The sequence below is a fragment of the Panthera pardus genome, unplaced genomic scaffold, assembly GCF_024362965.1.
Source record: "Panthera pardus isolate Hobbes unplaced genomic scaffold, ASM2436296v1 HiC_scaffold_22, whole genome shotgun sequence".
Lineage (NCBI taxonomy): Eukaryota > Metazoa > Chordata > Mammalia > Carnivora > Felidae > Panthera > Panthera pardus.
Genome location: NW_026526788.1, coordinates 21,535,121 through 21,555,332, shown reverse-complemented (window position 1 = coordinate 21,555,332; position 20,212 = coordinate 21,535,121). Strand labels below are relative to the sequence as shown.

Genomic DNA, 20,212 nt, shown 5'->3' with positions numbered 1-20,212 from the left:
AAATCTATACACTGCTTTACTTTGGTTTATGAGAGCAAATGTTTCAAATCAGCATAAGAGGCAGAATATTTAAATATGCTCACAGCATGATCAAGTGAGCTTGTGATTCAAATTTCATTTTTAAGGGATTTTAATTCTGAGATGTGGCTAATAGGTTAGAAATAGGATTGTACCTTACTGATTATACATTAGGATAATTAGGGTTATTTTCAAGATCTGCTCACAAAATCTGGGAAGTGATTTGAATACACTGATAACATTTTAATGTATCTTAAAATGTGACTGTCCTTAGGGTAGGCTTTGTCAACCACAGGAATCCTCAAGCTGGGGAGCACTTCTCCATAGAGTTTGGGGCCACTTAGATAGCTTTAAGTGAATTATTTTCCACTCCTTAACTCCTAATTCTCCTTTCCCACCTAGCCTGTAGTAAAATAGTCCTTGTCTCCTAGCACAAAAGGAAGACCTAAGTCACTCTCACACACCTGGCCCCAGGGTGCAAAACTTGGAGAGAAGAGGGGACAGAACAGAGCAAGGGGAAGAATTCAGAATATCTGTGTCATGTTAACAACTGTATGACTCTAATGATTGAACAACAAATTTGTCTGCTCGTTGGATGATTGGAAATCCTGCTGCTGCCAACAAAAATGAAGGAGCTAGTGGAGTTGCCTTAGGATGCATCATTGAAAAAAATCTTTGGTAAAATATTATTAGGTGATTTTGGCATGCAATTCCAGAGTTTAAAAAATTATTAGTTGACACTGCTTTAACAAAAATCCATCTTCTTATTTGTGCAGACAAGATGTCTCAGCACTAACATTTATAAAAACAAAGATTGGGTAGCTCACTAGATCAAGCATCTGACTCTTGCTTTTGGCTCAGGTCCAGGGGTCCCACGGTCATGGGACCAAGCTCTGCATTGGGCTCTGCACTGAGCATGCTGCCTTCTTGGGATTCTCTCTCTCTCCCTCTGCCCCTCTCCCCCACTCATGCGATCTCTCAAAAAAAAAAAATGGGATAGTGTTTGTACCAAAAATAATAAAATTACCTAAGCAATAAACTTAACCAAGACAGAGAAAGATCTATACTCTGAAAATTATAAAACACCAATGAAAGAAATTGAAGACAACACAAACAAATGGAAAGATGTTCCGTGCTCTTAGATTGAAAGAACAAATATTGTTAAACTGCCCATACTACCCAAAGCAATCTACAGATTTAATGCAATCCCTATCAAAATGCCAACAACATTTTTCACAGAATTAGAAGAGTCAATCCTAACATTTGTATGGAACCACAAAAGACCTCAAATAGCCAAAGCAATCTTGAAAATGAAAAAAACAATCTCAGATTTCAAGATATCCTTCAAAGTTGTAGTAATCAAAACAGTATGGTTCTGGCACCAAAACAGATACATAGATCAATGGAACAGAGCAGAGAGCCCAGAAATAAATCCATGATTATATGGTCAATTAATCTTCAATAAAGGAGGCAAGAATATGCAATGAGGAAAAGTCTCTTCAACAAATGGTGTTGGAAAAACTGGACAGCAAAGGAGTGAACCTAGACCACTTTCTTAACCTGTTGGAAAAACTGGACAGCAAAGGAATGAACCTGGACCACAAAAATAAGCTAAAAAATTAAGGACCTAAATGTGGGACCTGAAGCCATAAAAATCCTGGAAAGGAGCACAGGCAATAATTTCTCTGACATCTGCCATAGCAACATTTTCCTAGATACATCTCCTGAGGCAAGGGAAACAAAAGCAAAAATAAACTGTTGGGACTACATCAAAATAACAACCTTCTGCACAGAAAAGGAAACAAGAAAACTAAAAGACAGCTGACAAGATGGGAGAAGATATTTGCAAATGGCATATCTGATAAAAGGTTAGTATACAAAATATATAAAGAACTTATACCTCAACCCAGAAAACAAATAATCTGATTAAAAATGGGCAAAAGACATGAACAGACATTTTTCCAAAGGAGACATCCAGATAGCCAACAGACACATGAAAAGATTCTCAACATCACTAATCATCTGGGAAATGCAAATCAAAAACATTGTGAGATATCACTTCATACCTGTCATAATGGCTAGAATCAAAAACACAAGAAACAGTATTGGTGAAGATATGGAGAAAAATAAACCCTCATGCACTGTTGGTGAGAATGCAAACTGGTGCAGCCACTGTCAAAAACAGTAGGGAGGTTCCTCAAAAATTAAAAATGGAACTACCATATTATCTAGTCATTCCACTACTGAGTATTTACCCAAAGAATATGAAAACACTAATTGGAAAAATATATGCACCCCTATGTTTGTAGCAGCATTATTTACAATAGCCAGGTTATGGAAACAGCCTAAGTGTCCATCGATAGATGAATAGATAAAGAAGATGTAATATGTGTATACACACACACACACACACACACACACACACACGCTGGAATATTAGGCAGCCATAAAAAATGAAGTCTTGCCATTTGCAACAACATGGAAGAATCTAGAGGGTACAATGCTAAGTGAAATAAGTCAGTCAGAGAAAGACAAATACCAAATGATTTCACTGATATGTGGAATTTAAGAAATGAAACAAAGGAAAAAAGAAAGAAAGAGATAAGCCAACCAGAAAATAGACTCTTAACTATGGAGAACAAACTGACAGTCACCGGAGGGGAGGATTGTGGATGAAATATAATGGGGATTACTAGTACATTTATCATGATGAACACTGAGTAATGTATAGAATTGTCAAATCACTATATTGTACACCTGAAACTAATATAACACTGTATGACAACTATGCTAGAATTTTTTAAATATATAAAAAATTTAAAAAGACTGCATTTGACTTTAAAAAAAACAAGACAGTGTTGATGCTGACTCTGTCTCATTCCAGCAATATCTAATATTCATTAGCAGACACATGAACTAGTTTTTGAAAACATACATCTCATTAAGAGGGGAATTTTAATTAATTGTTGCTTTTATTTAATAATCATAAAGTTTATATTATGTTTTTGCAATTTTGACCAATTGTGTTTGAATAATTTTAATAACTCCAATTAGGAGATTTACTTTAGTGCTTGAAAGACTTATATTCTCAGGAAATCTTTAACCTTTTCAAAATTTAACTTACATATTTTCACAGCAAAGAGATATGATATGGTAACTTATTAAAAATACTCAAGCACAAAATTATATTATATTAAGATAAAACCATGTGGAAGAAATTAAATGGAAATAGAAATGCAAGAGGGAAGAGGACCAATGTCAAATTCCTATTACAAATTCCTATTTTAAAAGGTTGTTTTTATATTTTTTAACGGTGGATATCAAATTACATATGGTGTTTCAGTTCCATTGGATATAAGAAGAGTAGTGGAACAATTCTGTTTTTAACTGTGAGTGTTCTAATATGTGAGAAATTACATACTTTACAACCACTTAAACTTATGAAAAATTTAGTTCCTAGTTAAAAATATGAAACTGAGATATGTGAATAAATGTTTGAAGGTCACAGGTCCACAGCATGTGGATGCTGTACTGGATCCTGAAGAAATACACTGCATTTACAGACTTTCCCACTGAATCTAACTCAAGATGTTTCCTCTGTTTAACAGGACGGTCTGACGCCCCTGCATTGTGGAGCACGGAGTGGCCATGAGCAGGTGGTAGAAATGCTGCTTGATCGAGCTGCCCCCATTCTTTCAAAAACCAAGGTAATTTCTTCCTAAGTTCTTGGACACTGACTATAAGTAGCTTTACATCCTTTTACTGCTTCTTTAATGTAGCCTTTTGAATCATGTAGAAAAATGACATCATTCCCATTTAGCAATTAAGGTAGGCTAGTTTACCAAATCTTTGGAGAACCTCAAAATAAGTTTGGGTTTAAGAAGCCTTCTGCTAGAATGCACTGTACCACAAAGTCATTTGTGTGTGTGTGTGTGTGTGTGTGTGTGTGTGTGTGTGTGTGTGTTGCTTTTGTTTTTGCTTTGTTTCAAGAACACTGACTGCTTGACTTTATCCAATATTTTCATAGTTCAACAGTGACTGCTTATTGGGGAAAGAAAATACAAGATCTATAGTCTCTAAAATCTGGGTGCTGGCTCTCTTTCTCCAACCCCTTAGTTTATTTCTTGAGAGTTTACAGATTATTGAAGAGGATAGCATTTAACTGATAAAGGCTAGAAACTTTGGAAAGATTGCATCTTGCTTGGGACTTTGGGGAAGTTGACATATCCAAAAGGAATGCATCGTGACTGCCCAACAAATAGTGTTTTGCAAAATGTCTTCTGGATCTTTATGGTAAAACCTTTTGGTGCTATTTGAAAAACAAGAATATTTGTAAATAAATTTTGGTACATATGAACTACTTGAGTCCCTACTATTTTTATTAATCAAATCAGTGAGTTTTGGAAGCTGTATTAAACTTTTTAAAGGGCCTTAATTTCTAAATATCATCAAAACAGCAAAAACACATATTGCTTCTGTGTGCACTCTGGTGTTTCCTCAACAACCCTAGTGAAGATGGAACATGGTTAAGGTGGTCTGAATAATTCCTTCACTCATTTGAAATGCAGGGTTTAGATTAGTGAGCCATGGGAGGTATATTACCCAACAGAGTTAAACAGCCACAATGTTTCATTGTATGCAATGATACCATGGCCTTTTGAGTGCTTCTCATCTAAGCCATTCTGTTTGTTCTTTTTCCTTTCACCTAGTCTGTATCTATCTTTTCCACCTCTACTGCTGTCTTCAGAGCCACCTCATCGTTAACTGTAATAGCTTCCTTACTGGTCCCACATTTCCTGCCTCGCTCCTTTCCAATCCTGCTCCTATTGTGCAATCAGAGTGGCCAGATAAACTGTCAACTAAATCATGTCAACCTCCTGCCTAAAAACTTTCCAACTGATTCCCTTTGTTCTCTTAAAAATTAATTTTCGGGGTGCCTGGGTAGCTCAGTTGGTTGAACGTCCGACTTCGGCTCAGGTCATGATCTCACAGTTCATGGGTTCGGGCCCCGTGTCAGGCTCTGTGCTGACAGCTCAGATCCTGGAGCCTGATTCGAATTCTGTGTCTCCCTCTCTCTCTCTCTGCTCATCCCCTACTCACGCTCTGTCTCTCTCTCAAAAATAAAGATTAAAAAAATTTTTTAAATTAATTTTCACTTTATCAAAGCAATAAGGCATAAATATAAAATTGCTGTCTCATCTTTTCTTCCTTTTGTTCATCTCATTATCTATTCTTTCTTTACAAGAGATTTCCTTGATTTTTTTCTTCTTTTCTTAAAGTTTTCCAGTTCTTGTTTTATGGATGCAACATATTCTATTACCTTTCTGAGAACACTCAAGATAAATTTCTTTTAATTTTTTTCTGCCTCTCTTCTGCCCCCAATTCCTCATATTTTCTCTTCACTTTGTTGGCTTTGGTCCTCTATTTCATGTTGGGGGTTCCCCACAAATGTTTGTCCCTGACCATAAGTGTCAGGCACTAACGTTTGAGTGGAAGCTCTGTGCGAGTGTAGTCAGGACTCCAGGTGGTGATGGGCTGGAAGGGTCCCCTGATGTCACAATCAGTTGCCCTTTTTTCTGGGAAGTTCAATTTTTTTGAGAGATGAATCCTCCAATCTTTTGGAGGATTCTCAACACATTCAGAGTAAGAAAAAGGAAAGGGGACTACATTCTCCTAATCCTCCATGCATACTTGAATCATAATAATAACAAATATTTACATAGTGGTTCCCACATAGCAGGTTCTAAGCACGATATATATATATATATATATATATATATATATATATCAACCCATTTAATCCTCACAATGAGGCACTAAACTGAGACCCAAAGAGAAGACTTTCTCAGGATAGCTCGTGGCAGAACAAGGATTTGAACCAGGACATCTAACTCAAGAGACCATACTCTTGACACCCATACTGTCCTTCCTTTTTCTGTGAGCACCTGGTCTCAGTCCAGAGCCTCACCACACCCCTCTGCTCTGCCTGGGCTCCTGTATCCAGAATCTCTCTGCTTCAGTTTCTCCAGAGACTCAACTCTTGATTTCCTATAAGGGGCATGGGGCAGTCATCTGGCTTTGCTGAGTCAGAAGGGCCTGGAAACCTGACAGCACCATACACAGGTGAACCAATCCTGCTTCTAACTCTGCGCCTCATCTATATCTTCCAAGGTGTGCTGTGTTTCCATATCCCTTGCCTTTGGGGCATTTGAAAATTAAATCATTATGTTGGAGCCAGATCATCAAGCCTATTGTGTTCATCTTTTCCCAATTCTGTATTCACTGACATGATGCTGATGGCTTTAAATTGGTTATAGGAGGGTTCTTTACATCATGGGAATTGGCAAATGCCACATATTGGGGTTCCTCTTTTTCAAAGAGCTGTTGTTAAACACTTACCAGTACATCACTGATTATAGCCCACCACAGACACGTAGCATTCAGCCTTCTGTCTTCTCCTGGCTGAGTTAACACACTAAGCCCTCTTTTCATATTCTAAAATTTATAGACATCACACATCTGTTTTTATTTCCTTTCCTGTGTGTGTATGGGGGGGTATGTGGGTGTGCATGTGCACACACATGCATGTGCTCTTGTGGAATTTATGTTTTAAATTACTTTGGAGTTTGGAAAAGGATGGATAAACATAGGTCATATCTACGATTTCATTCTAAAGTGTCCCCCTGCACTAATAAATTCCTTACCAGAATCTGACCACCTCTGTGCCTTATCTCTCATTCTGCTCCTCCTTTTGCTTCCTGGAATACACCAAGTTTGTCCTCATTTCCTGTGCGTGCAGATTGAGTTCCCTCAGCTTGTCCCAGATCTCTGCAGTCTCCACACATTTTTCAATTCACATGTTTTCTTCTCAGGGAGGCCTTCTTGTTACTTTACTTTCTTGACGGCTGTCTCTCTCCTCAGTAAAATGAAAGCCAGGACTTTGCCTCATTCAGTGCAGTACCCCAAGCACCTAAATCAGCCCCTGGCACATAGTGGACTTCCAGTAAACCTTTTTTGAATGAACATTAGGTGAATGAATGTATTTCTGACTTTAAAACGTTTGTCTAATTCCTCAAGGCTTCCATCTTTCTGAGCTAAGAAAACCCATCACATTGGATCTATACTTTCAGCTTTATGAGGGTACAGTATGCAGTAAGACCCCTCTCCCTAGGGTTCATGATCTTTACTTTCTTGTCCTTCTCCAATGACATGTTACTACTCATATATTGTTATTTTGTGTATCAGTGGGGAATGTCCTTCTTTTGTTGACACTGCCTCCCATTTCTACTGGCCACTAAGTCATTTGTTTCCTAAGACTTTGTTTGTTTGTTTACTTCACCATGAAGTAATGTATCAAAACATATGACTGTATCAAAACATAAAGCAAAGGAATGTCTTGGCAGGAAGCACAGGAGCGCATGTGTGCATATGCTGGTGGGTGCTACTATCCCCAGTGTCCCCATCCTTTGTTGCACATTAGTGTCTACTTTGATTCAAGATGTTGGAGAGAATTTTTTTAATGTTTATTTATTTTTGAGAGAAAGAGAGAGTGTGTGAGAGGGGGAGCCGCAGAAAGACAGGGAGACACAGGATCAGAAGCAGGCTCCAGGCTCTGAGCTGTCAGCACAGAGCCCGATGCGGAGCTTGAACTCAAAAACCATGAGATCATGACCTGAGCCGAAGACAGATGCTTAACGACTGAGCCACCCAGGTGCCCCTGGAGTGGAATTTCTTAGGTAGAAATATTCTGATTGACCCTGTGTGAAGTCTTCAAATTCACACAAATATTTATTGACCTCTTTCTATATATACATGGCTCTCTGTGGGGCAGTATGGGAAAATTGTAACTCATGAACCTTTTTCTTTCAAGGAACACAAATAGTTGAAATACTTGACAGTGAGTGAATGATACCATGAGAGTAACTAGAGGGAGACTGGCACCTTTTCTTCCTATCTTGATATCCCATTTTATATCATTTATAGATAAGGGAAATAACTTGAAAACAAATTTTTGGAAACTGAATTTGTGGTCATATCCTACCCCCTTGGCCAGATATGTTAAACTATATCATAGTGATTAATAGAGCCTCTCTCAATAATTGGATTCTCTAGAAATTTCCATGTTTCCTCCACTTTGCCTCCACATTTAAAGGTAGCATTCTTGAAAAGACTCATCTCTTAATACCTTGTTTTTGCCTTCACTGGGAAACACATACTGAATGCTAAATGTCACTCTAACCTTTTTTTTTAAGGTTTTATTTATTTACCTTTGAGCCTATTCATTTCTTCTCTCAACTCTTTAAAGAATTTTTTACTTACTCCCACCACACATGATTAACTGTCATTGAACCCAGCTGATTTAAACTGAGGCCAGCATTAGCTAATGAGTTGGTCAATGCTTTGCCTTTCCTCATCATAGACACATGGGGGCACCAGACTGATGGCAGAGGGAATATTTCCTTTCTACACTGATGTGAGATAAAATGTGTTTAGTCAGAACTTTTTTGTTAATCAAATCAATATAGTATCAATATCAAGGGTTAGTAACTTGTAAAGGCAAAATAAAACCCAGTGTAATGAATACCATGGGTATTCATTTTGTTTTTTTTTAAAGTCCTTTTCACTCTTAAATATTAAGAATTCTGGGGGGCAGGGGGCAGAGAACTCTTGATCTCAGGGTTGTAGGTTTGAACCCCACGTTGGGTGTAAAGATTGCTTAAAAATAAAATCTTAAGAAAAAAGAGAACTCCACGTCGCTGGGAATATGATTAATAATGGGCCTTAGGGCAATTCGCACTATTTTTAAATCGGAAAAGAAATTTTCTTGGAAATTGTATTTTCAACTGATAAAAGAAGTGGGAGAACTTGTTTTATAAGTACCTGCAGTTCAAACCAATCATTAAAACCTTTTAAAAAGAGGGCACCTGGCTGGCTCAGTTGGTAGAGCATACAACTCTTGATCTTGGGATTGTGAATTCGAGTCCCATGTATGGTGTAGAGTTTACTGAAAATTAAAAAATTTTTTTTTCTTTAATTAAAAAAATTATAACACCTGAAAGTAATATTACTCCATATTTTAACTAATTGGAATTTAAATAAAAACTTAAAACAAAAAAGCATAAAGGGGAAGGTAGGGGCACCTGGCTGGCTCTGTTGGTAGAGCCACTCTTGATCTGGGGTTGTGAGTTTGAGCCCCATGCTGGTGTGGAGATTGCTAATAAAAATAAAAATAAAAATAAATCTTAAAAAAAAAAGGTGAAAGTATTTCTGTGTGAGAAACAGAGTTTTCATCTTTTCATGGTTGTATTGTATTTCGTGTTTGGCACATTTGTGTTTAAAAGGTAAAACAACTGATTTTCTTATGTGTTTCAGAATGGACTGTCTCCATTGCACATGGCCACACAAGGGGATCACTTAAACTGTGTCCAGCTTCTCCTCCAGCATAACGTGCCCGTAGATGACGTCACCAATGACTACCTGACTGCCCTGCATGTGGCTGCCCACTGTGGCCATTACAAGGTCGCCAAGGTTCTCTTGGACAAGAAAGCTAACCCCAATGCCAAAGCCCTGGTGAGTAGCTCAGTCAACAGGTCCAGCCTGTGTTGTCTTGCTGACAGTTGCTACTTCTGCATGTGAAGGGATTACTTTGACGAGATAAAAACGGACGGTCTAGTTAAATAAAATGTACTTCCTATCAACTTTTTCAAATATCTTTTAAAGAAACAACCTATTTCTGACATGAACAAGGCTGATAGGGCTAAATCATTCTCTTTATAGCCACACTGGTGAATCTTTTACAATAAACAAGACCCAAAGACCATGTAAGTATAAAAAAAAGACTGAGCTGGTCAAACCAATCTTACTGAAGGTAAAGTTATAATTATGTGAATTAAAATTTTTTCCTGAGATCTAAACATAAAGCAAAATGGTCAAAAAACTTTATCTTCAGCATCAGAGGTCTAGGAATTTGTGAGCTGAAATTTTGTGTTATGTTTACCATGTAAGTTAACACATTGCCTGTCATCTCCTTTTCCTAGTGATAAAAATGAAAATTTGGGTCTGATTTGTAGTCTTAACTCCTAAGATGATCCATTATTTTAATGCTTAGCTGTGCTATAGTTTTATTTTCATAACGAGATGGTGTGTGTTGTCTTTGGAAAAATAAATAAACCTAATTTGGTAAGCTGTTTAAGTTTAGTTCAGAATAAGTACCCATGTTTAGGAAAAAATCAGTCACCAAATATTAGGGGAAACATGTGAGTTTACTAGCAGTTTTGAGGTAAAGGCTATCATCTGATCAACTGATTTGGAAAGGGTCACTGCTCCGTTCCAACTGGTGCTATCTCCCTGTCTGAATGAATCCATGGCACCTCTGGTCCTCTGTGGGCTCAGGACCAGTGGGCAGGAAAGATGAGGACTGAAGAGCACTCTTGACCCCAGGCAGCTCCACCGTCTTCGTCACTCGAAAAACTTTTACCACAACAGCATTTCAAGAGCTGTTGACCTGCCCGGTATATCAAACATATCTTTGCATTCTGAGAAGGGAGGAAAAGAAATTATTAATCATGACTCATTTTTCCATACAACAAAAAAAAAAAGCCTTAAAACAGGGTGTGGACATTCACTCTCATTTTCCTCTGACTCTAAAGATTTCACAACATGTAGAGATTGTAGCCAGTCATCCTGGAATGGACTCTGGCCAGGTAAATGGTCTCACAGTGGGTATGGAAGCACCTATAGTGACTTTGACCTAAGCTTTTATAGTGGACCCTGATATTTTATACTTCCCTATGGTGGCTGAAAAATGCTCCATGGTCTCAATTATCAGGCAGTACAAATTGGTAGGTAATATGTTAAAAAGCAGATTCCTTTATTAGATTAAATATTAAACCAAATGATCCGAATAATGTTGGGTTGTTTCACTTCCTGTTTCCTTGGACTAAGTACCTACTTGAAATTTAAAAATGGAAGGGATGAAAACATTCTAAATAATCTTTTTTTTTTTTAATTTTTCTAACATTTATTTATTTTTGAGAGACAGAGAGAGATAGAGCATGAGTGGGGGAGGGGCAGAGAGAGAAGGAGAAACAAAGTCTGAAGCAAGATCCAGGCTCTGAGCTGTCAGCACAGAGCCTGACGAGGGGTTCAAACTCATGAGCTGTGAGATCATGACCTGAGCCGAAGTCAGATGCTTAACCGACTGAGCCACCCAGATGCCCCTGGGATGAAAACATTCTAGAACTGGTCTTATAGTTGAAGTCTGAATAGTATTGGCAAAGTTTTGGCTGTGAGGACAAACGTTTGGGCCCAGCTGTTTTTAGTCTGTGTTTGAAATGGGATGGAGAAGGGAGGGACACATTATTTAGAAGAGAAAATTCCAAAATAAAATAATCTTAAAAAATGCATGACTGTTTTGCCTTAGCTACTGAGACCATGACAAAAATTCACTTCCTGTTCATGATCAGCAAGGTACTTCAGATTTCTAGGAGCAGCTAGACTACCTACACTTCCAGAAAAGAATCTGCATTCTGTTAACCCCTCATTGTTTCTGCTCACTTCCAAATCTTTACAGAACTTCATTTTGCAACACATTTACCACACGCAGTGGAACTGGATTTCAATGGAAGGCAGTAATGTACTTCTGTCTTTGTCCCTTTCAGAATGGCTTTACCCCTCTTCATATTGCCTGCAAGAAGAATCGGATTAAAGTCATGGAACTCCTTCTGAAACACGGTGCATCCATCCAAGCCGTAACCGAGGTGAGGGGAGTGGGATTTCTAGGGTTCCCTGGGTCATGAGGGGATGGTCTTCACAGCTGGAGTCCCAGAGCCATTCTCAACAGCTAGTTTTGCTGTGTATATGGTTGCCACTACTTTCTGAAGCCTTCACCCAAGGTGCTGCAAGGTCAGAGGGAAGCAGACAGGTATGAGGGGGAATGAGTATAAACACATCATTCAGAACACACGCTTTGTGCTCAGGGGTGAGTGGCGCCACCACTGAAAGCATAATTTACTTGAAATTCTGTAATGCGGTGCTTCTCAGATGGGGGCGATTTTGTCCCCCAGGAGGCATGTGAAAATGTCTGGAGGTATTTTTAGTTCTGACAAGTGGATGGTGCTCCTGGTGTCTAGTGGCTAGAGGCCAGATGCTACTAAATATTTCACAACGTTCAGGCCAGCCTTCTACAACAAAGATTATCTGGCTCAAAACGTCAGATGTGCCAAGGTTGAGAAACCTTATATAACACCACCCCTCAGTGTTTGTAAACTGAGCATTACTCTCTCTAAAAACTCAGAATTAAGAAAACACAGAGTTGCTGAAGTTAGTAAAGGACAACTCTAGATTTCTCTTGTAAAACTGACACAGAACTCAGAGAAACGTTCCACCAGGATCAGTGCTAAGCACGCCTGGCATCTACCACTCCAGACTCCCCAGCCTGTCCCGCCCCCAGCACTCTGCTCTCCATAGATTCCAGCCACAGCATTTTCTGGGACTGGATACCCTTTCATTCCCCTCCTATCTCTGTACCCTCCATGTGTCACCCCCAGTTTGCTATCTTGGCTAATCCTGTACACTCTTCAGGACGAATCTGGGGCCACTCACTAGGAAGCCCTTGGCCTCATCTAGGAGGTCCTCCTCGAAGCACCTCTCCCTGTGCCTGTTTCTGTTAAAGCACTTATCTGGATGCTTCACTTATGACCTAGCCACTCCCCCTCCCCAGAAAGTGCAGGCTCCATCAAGGCAGGCCTGAGTCTGATGGGTCTATAGATGCCTGCAACATGGTATAGGCCATTCAGTAAAGGTCTGCTGAATGCATCAATAAAGACTGTAGCATTTGAAGCAGATATAAAATTTGAGATCTAGCCTAGTTTCTTATCTTCAAATATTTGCCTTGATTTGTAACACTTACAAATTTAACGTTATTAAATGGTTGAAAATATTAATACTGATTTGCTCTTTTGTCACTCCCATGTCTTTATGGTAGGGACCTGTTATTTTAAAAGCTTATTCTCAGTATATGGCAACCATTTTTAAAGATCAGAATGGGCTCCAAAATAAAATATTTTTGACTGGTGTTTGATTAAGTATCCAGAGATGTCAGCAACTGGAAAGGATCCTCTGCCAGCCCTGTACTCCTCAGAGCTTTAAAAGGCAAGGCAGACCAAGATGAGAACATGCCTTGTACATGTTCTAAGGACTCCCCCTACTGATGGAAAAAGGTGTCCAATTTTTAACACAGTTCTCATTTTCCTCAGTCCCCATTATTTGAAGCCTGGCCAACCAGAAGTTTTCTCTTCTGCCTTTTACTTCACTTTTATTAGACAGAATTTCTTTCACATATTTTTTTGACATTTCTCAAATTCCTGTTGAGACTGGATCTCCTTCTCATTCTCTTTTTAAAATACATTAGCTATTTCTAACCATATTAAGCATTTTTACCAAGTTATGGTGCTCATGCTGTACGTGGAATTAAATTCTAAAAAATTCAAAATGGCATCATTTCATATAAGAAGCATAAGGGTGTGTGTGTGTAGGATTTGGGACAAACAAAATTTAAAGTCTTGTCTAGTAATCATTGTATTATTTGCTTTAATTATATCACCTTAATTTGTAATATTCATAAAGTTAAAATTAAGTGATTAAAACAATGTGATCTGCTCATTTATTAGAGGGTTGGCCTTGTGTTAAGTACCATGCTCTTTTGTGTACAATGGAATCAGTTGACTCTAAGTTCATCGGAATCATTTTTAAAGGCCAAAATAGGATCTGAAATGAAAGTCAGCTTTTTTTTTTTAATTTTTTTTTTAACGTTTATTTATTTGTGAGACAGAGAGAGACAGAGCATGAACAGGGGAGGGTCAGAGAGAGAGGGAGACACAGAATCGGAAATAGGCTCCAGGCTCTGAGCTGTCAGCACAGAGCCCGACACGGGGCTCGAACTCACGGACCGTGAGATCATGACCTGAGCCGAAGTCGGACGCTTAACCGACTGAGCCACCCAGGCGCCCCAGAAAGTCAGATTTTTAATAGTATGTATGTAATCATACATGCACCTACCCCCCCCCCCCACACACACACACATAGTTATATGGATAAGAAAGGTTTGGTAGCAAAGGGGGAAAAACTTCAGGTCATTTCTAATTTTTTTTTCATAGCTCTTTATTAGAATGTTTGAAATCATTCTTTAGCAGATATGACATAGGTCCTTCATAATCACTGAACCTGCTTTAAGGAAATGATTATTATGTATTAATACATTTATCTTATAGAATCTGACATAGTGGGCAATGTCCTGACGTCTTCTGATCTGATCACTTGAGTGGTTATGTTAAGATGAGTGTGGGATGGATGAATGAATGGGTGGGTGCATGGAGGGCAGACAGGGAGGCAGGCAGACAAAACCTTTTTATGATAAGCTCACAAACCACTATTTCCCTCTTTTCTTCCTAGTCGGGCCTTACCCCAATCCATGTTGCTGCCTTCATGGGGCATGTAAATATCGTATCACAACTAATGCATCATGGAGCCTCACCAAACACGACCAATGTGGTAAGTATCCTTTTAACAAAGAATGTCCAATTATGAGTATTTAATAAACTAGTAAAAATTGCTCTTATTTACTTATTTTTTATTGTAATTAAATTCATTACTATATAATGTGACTACTTAGAAGGACAAAATTTGAGAATACCTGTGGTTTCCTTTACTTCAAAGGCAAGATCCATTCAATCACCAGCTGGCCACAAATTGTTAGGACTTACAGGTTGTGTGCATTAAATTTGCAGGTATGTTACTACCAGATGTTATGCTTTAAAAAATAGCTTTTGTGGAGGGGAAGAATTTACAATAGAAGCATTTAAAGAAGTGTTTCATGTTGAGGAGGCACTTCAAATGATCATTATTGTAATTTCAAGTAAATCCAAAGTAATTCTTCTCTTTAGTGAGCTTGACCATGTTATAGCAAACCCATGGTTATAACAAACCCATGTTCATAGATTATCAGATGGTATTGTTGTCCCATATTAATCATTGCTCATTTCAGAGTAAATATCACTCTCTAAGTGACTTATCACTCTAGATCTACATGTGGCATTTGACATTGTTTTATAGGATTTTAAGTTTGTCTTCATAATAATATTAGCATACCAGACCATAAGCATAACAACACTACTTGGACTCATGAGCACCAAAGCAGTAAAAATCAAATAAACCACTTTCTGGCACAGAAAGGGCAAGCCATAAGGTCCTGCACACTCACCCTGAGGGTGGGCCTCCAGGAAGGCTCTGTCTTCTAACAGCCCAAATGAACACATCCACAAGATAGGAACAGACCAGCTTCTGAGCAGAAATATCATCTTTCCTGTTCCTAACGCCAGAGAGAGAGAGAGAATGTTTCCCTTCATAAAGAGAACCCTGGATGATCTGGTAAACTATATCTCCAATGCCTTTCTAGTAAGCATAGTAACAAGTTACATGCGAAATATGTCCTTGTGTATCCTTCCATGGAGGTGGATGTCCTGTAAAGCAATGCTCAATTTATAAAAGGAATTTTTAGGTGGATATCACTTGTGTGGGAGAATATATTTGCTCTTTATGACCTTTTGTTTCTTTTTGTCTATCCATGTTTTCTATATTGTTTACATTTTTAATGAAATAAATGAATAGATAATCTGAATTAAACTCTCTCTGGTGACAATGAGGGAAGTGGTCAGGGTGGAGGAGTCCAGTGGCCAAGAAAATGGCCCCATGGGATAATGTCCAAAGACCAGAATACTGGTCTGCTGAGCTAAATCACAGAATGCAAACCAACAGCCAACAGCAAAGTCTGGCCCTCAGGTGTGTCTATATTGCCCTGGCAACATAGGATTTCTGTTTTGTTCTGTTTGCAATTCTGATTTTGTGGTCAAGGTTTAAGAAGTATATACAAACAGCCAAACTGCCAGCTTTTGAAAAATAGGAAGGTGTGGCATGATATGGCTGGCATCTGGCACAACTACTGAAGTGGTCTGCAGATGCCAAGGAGCAGCAGCCTCCCTTGGGCAAGGCGTCGGGCTGTCTAGTTGAGCACTCCCCTCCCGCCCCACTCACTCATCTCCCCTCTTGCTTGGCTCCTGGGAGTATTCACCTTTCAAGCTGGGAGGAGGCCACACTGAGCAGCACTTCTGACACTGCTGGAGACGAGGCTCCCCAAGGGTTACTCCAATCCCTTCCATCAGGAGTCAGGTTGCTGTGAAATTCTTGTGTATTTCATTTCCGATCTTTCCTCATTTTCAATAAGGAAGTGCTTGGGGCTATTTTTTACTTAAAAAAGAAAAACACCCTACATCATAAGCATTATGCAAATAAAATATGCCACCCTTCTTCAGAGCTTCCATTAATTACCTTTGGCTCATGTTCCCCAGAGAGGAGAAACAGCACTGCACATGGCAGCTCGATCTGGCCAAGCTGAAGTCGTGAGGTATCTGGTGCAAGACGGCGCTCAGGTAGAAGCTAAAGCCAAGGTATGTGTGACACAGGAAAGCCTTTGCTCTTGAGGATAAAAATTACCCTTGATTTTATTAAAACCTTTAAACACCTGCATGCTCTCTTTCAGGGATACTCTTATAGAGTCATGACAAAAGTATCTATCCAAGTGATATTGTAAAAAAAAAAAAATCCTTCCCTACACATTTGTCCATTCAATTATTTTACAAAATTAAATAGAACAAGAACTTTGCATCCTTGGCACATTGCTAGCCTCTAACAGATTTTGGAATCAAACCTAGACTTGATCCAGAATTCTTCACACTCCATAGAGAAGGGCTCATGTGCAAAGCTTCTAGAACAGGCATAATTTGGAAGCATAACTGAACTCTTTTGGTTGGCTTATATGTCACCTGTCACAGCCATAAAAGGAAAAAGGAAGGTTTTACCTTTTCTTCACAACTTGAGATGTTATAAACCCTCAGACTCAAATTGGAGTGGCTTTAGGGATTTGCCTTTGCATAGAAGAATGTCTGGGTTGAGACTGAATGCTTCGTTTTCCTGGTTTAGCTCCCAGAAGAAACCCACTTTTCTTTCACTATTGAAATAGGTAGTTGGTCTGGTTATCAAAATGGCAGTTCAGGTCATGGATTGTAAATAAATATGTAAATGCCTTAATCATTTAATTTAACCTTCAGTATATAAATGGTCTGCAGTTTCTAGTTTCAGGTTAAGTAGTGAGAAAACTGAGACATATATGAAGCAATTTGTATACAAAATATGTCTAGACTTTTATAACATCCCCCCAAAATATTTAGTTGTCTCACCCATATCTAATTTGACCACAGTTGTTTTTTATCAACTTCTGTCAAAGCTTTCCAAAGCTTTTAAACTAGTCTTCTTAGGGGAAAATTAATCTTTCCCTTTCAGATTCATATTTTACCTGCTAACATATTGTGCGATTGTTTAATTAAAGTAATTAGTGCAAATATAGCACAAAGTAGCAATGTAACTAGTACAAAATAGTAGTGTGGGAACAAACACAACTAAATCATTGTAAGCATAAGATCTGCAGATGAGCCTAAAGGTTATAACAGCAGCAGACACAAGCTTTGGGTGTCCAATGTACTGTGGTGCCAGTTGGTGGATTTTACAGAGGATCTGGAGACAGAGGTCAGCAAACTTTTTCTGTAAAGAGCCTGTTAGTATATATTGTAGGCTTTAACAGATGCACCATCTCTGTCATAGCTGCTCGACTCTGACATTCTGGAACAGAAGCAGTGATAGGCAATCCTACATAAGCAAATGGACGTGTCCATGTTCCAATAAAACTTGGTTTACAAACACAGGTGGAACTGGATTTGGCCCCTGGATTGTAGTTTTCATACCCCTGATCTAGAGACAGTGGTTCAGTCTGCTTAATCAGTAAAGTAGAATAAATAAGAAAAGCTGTACTCTACCATGGATTACAAGAAACCTCACATTTTCTGAGTGTTGTTAGTGACATATCAAGCATTGTATCTAGGAAAAGGTTTCACTCACAGCTGAAATTGAGCATAGAATTTATAGTTATTGTTTCATTAAGGAGGCAGTATGTATTGTGATTAAGAACCTTTCTTTCTCAGCCAGAATGCCTGGGTTTGAACCTTGGTCCTCCATTTACTAGCTATATAGTGTTTGAGCGAGTTAATGAATATCTATCTCTGTGGCACATTTATTTTTCTAGTTTCTTCATATAGAAAATGGAAATACTAACAGTTACAAGTGGTAAGATTGTCGTGATGATTAATGAATTCATGTAGGTGGAGTACTTAGAACAGAGCTTGGGACATGTAGGTGCTCAGCCCATGTTTAGTGGTGCTCGTGGCAGTAGCAGAATTACAGGAAATTTTTCTGTGACAATTATCTTTTTTCTGTTTTCAGTATTCTTCTTCCTATGGCTCCACCAATTCCTCTTATACTTCTTACATAGACCCTCTTGCTTTGACCTTGACTCTCATCCTCCTTAGCTTTTCAGAGCAGTCTCCTGTGCTCCAACCTCTTCTCTCTAGCTTCCCTATTTAAAGTACTTACCTGAATTTTTTCACACTCGAATAGAGGATTTCTCTTTGGATGACCACCACAAGGCATCTTTGGGCAAACTAGGAAAAGATGCCTCTCCCATTTGGGGATAAGATCCTCAAGGTGCAAGATATAGTGCCTCATGCCTGGGAGTGAATTGTAATAAGGGGCCTTTCCTAGGCAGATACAGCTCATGCCAGGATGTACACCTTGACAAGCAGAGGGTTGGCTGCCTTTCAGCCTTCTTGGCTAGGAGTCTTTACTAGCCAAGTTGTGCAGTTATACCTGGACAACCCTATACCCGGCCTCTGTGCTTTGGACTATGACAAGGTGGCGCCAATAAAATAATTCATTCCAGGGGCGCCTGGGTGGCTCAGTCGGTTGAGCGTCCGACTTCAGCTCAGGTCACGATCTCACGGCCCGTGAGTTCGAGCCCCGCGTCGGGCTCTGGGCTAATGGCTCAGAGCCTGGAGCCTGCTTCTGATTCTGTGTCTCCCTCTCTCTCTGCCCCCCCCCCCCCCCCGTTCATGCTCTGTCTCTCTGTCCCAAAAATAAATAAACGTTAAAAAAAAATTAAAAAAAAAATAATTCATTCCATATGAGGGCACAATAACTGGTGAGGTATAATACCTTACCCAGTTTTAGTAGGATAAATTCCCTTACCTCCCCAAAAAAGGAATCATTAGGGGATAAAATTTTAATAAAATATGGCAGGTGGTAGTGAGGATAATTTATAGATAGAACTGCCTTTCACACTTTTCATACTAATAGGTTACTCAAAGGGTATTTAAGGTGTTTAGATCCACCATCTCCCCCTTACTAAATGTTAAAGAAAAAGATAAATGGGATTTTTTTAGCAATGAAGCAAAGAATCTACAGTAGCCTCTGATACCGAGCAAAGTTTGCTGAATGTTTCACAACGTCACCATTGTGTTCTCAGCTAATCAGCCTTGTATTTCAACCTTGTCATTTAGGATGACCAGACCCCACTCCACATTTCTGCCCGATTGGGGAAGGCAGATATAGTACAACAGCTGTTGCAGCAAGGAGCATCTCCAAATGCAGCCACAACTTCTGGGTATACCCCACTCCACCTTTCAGCCCGCGAGGGGCATGAGGACGTAGCTGCATTCCTTTTGGATCATGGCGCATCTTTATCTATAACAACAAAGGTATGAAAGTGAGTCTTGGAATCCTGTTGTGTCCCCCCAGATCCATCCTCCTTACAATTCCCAGCATGGTAATAGGTACACGAGTGGTACAACAGCATCTATCCTTGGGATCCCAGGATAGCCCTTAACATGGTCAGCAAAACCATGGAGGGGTGCCTTGTGGCTCAGTCGGTTGAGCGTCCACCTTCAGCTCAGTTCATGATCTCGTGGTCCATGGGTTCGAGCCCCACATCAGGCTCTGTGCTGACAGCTCGGGGCCTGGAGCCTGCTTCTGATTCTGTCTCCCTCTCTTTGCTCCTCCCCTGCTCACATTCTGTGCCTCTCTCTCTCTCTCTCTCTCTCTCTCTCTCTCAAAAATAAATAAACATTAAAAAAATAAGGGGTACCTGGGTGGCTCAGTCGGTTGAGCGTCCGACTTTGGCTCAGGTCATGATCTCACAGTCTGTGGGTTTGAGCCCCGCGTTGGGCTCTGTGCTGGCAGCTCAGAGTCTGGAGCC

The 20,212-nt window shown here is 39.4% G+C and overlaps 1 protein-coding gene across 33 annotated transcripts in view; it reads left to right on the top strand.

Annotated features, from left to right (window-relative positions):
• Positions 1-20,212, top strand: part of ANK3 (ankyrin 3) — a 679,089-nt gene that overhangs the window by 507,371 nt on the left and 151,506 nt on the right. For all 33 annotated transcript variants that reach the window (XM_053910305.1, XM_053910324.1, XM_053910308.1 and 30 more), the window contains 6 exons: positions 3,627-3,725; positions 9,391-9,588; positions 11,679-11,777; positions 14,470-14,568; positions 16,422-16,520; positions 19,518-19,715. In XM_053910305.1, the coding sequence (XP_053766280.1) occupies positions 3,627-3,725; positions 9,391-9,588; positions 11,679-11,777; positions 14,470-14,568; positions 16,422-16,520; positions 19,518-19,715 (792 nt within the window). The remainder of the gene's footprint in view (positions 1-3,626; positions 3,726-9,390; positions 9,589-11,678; positions 11,778-14,469; positions 14,569-16,421; positions 16,521-19,517; positions 19,716-20,212) is intronic.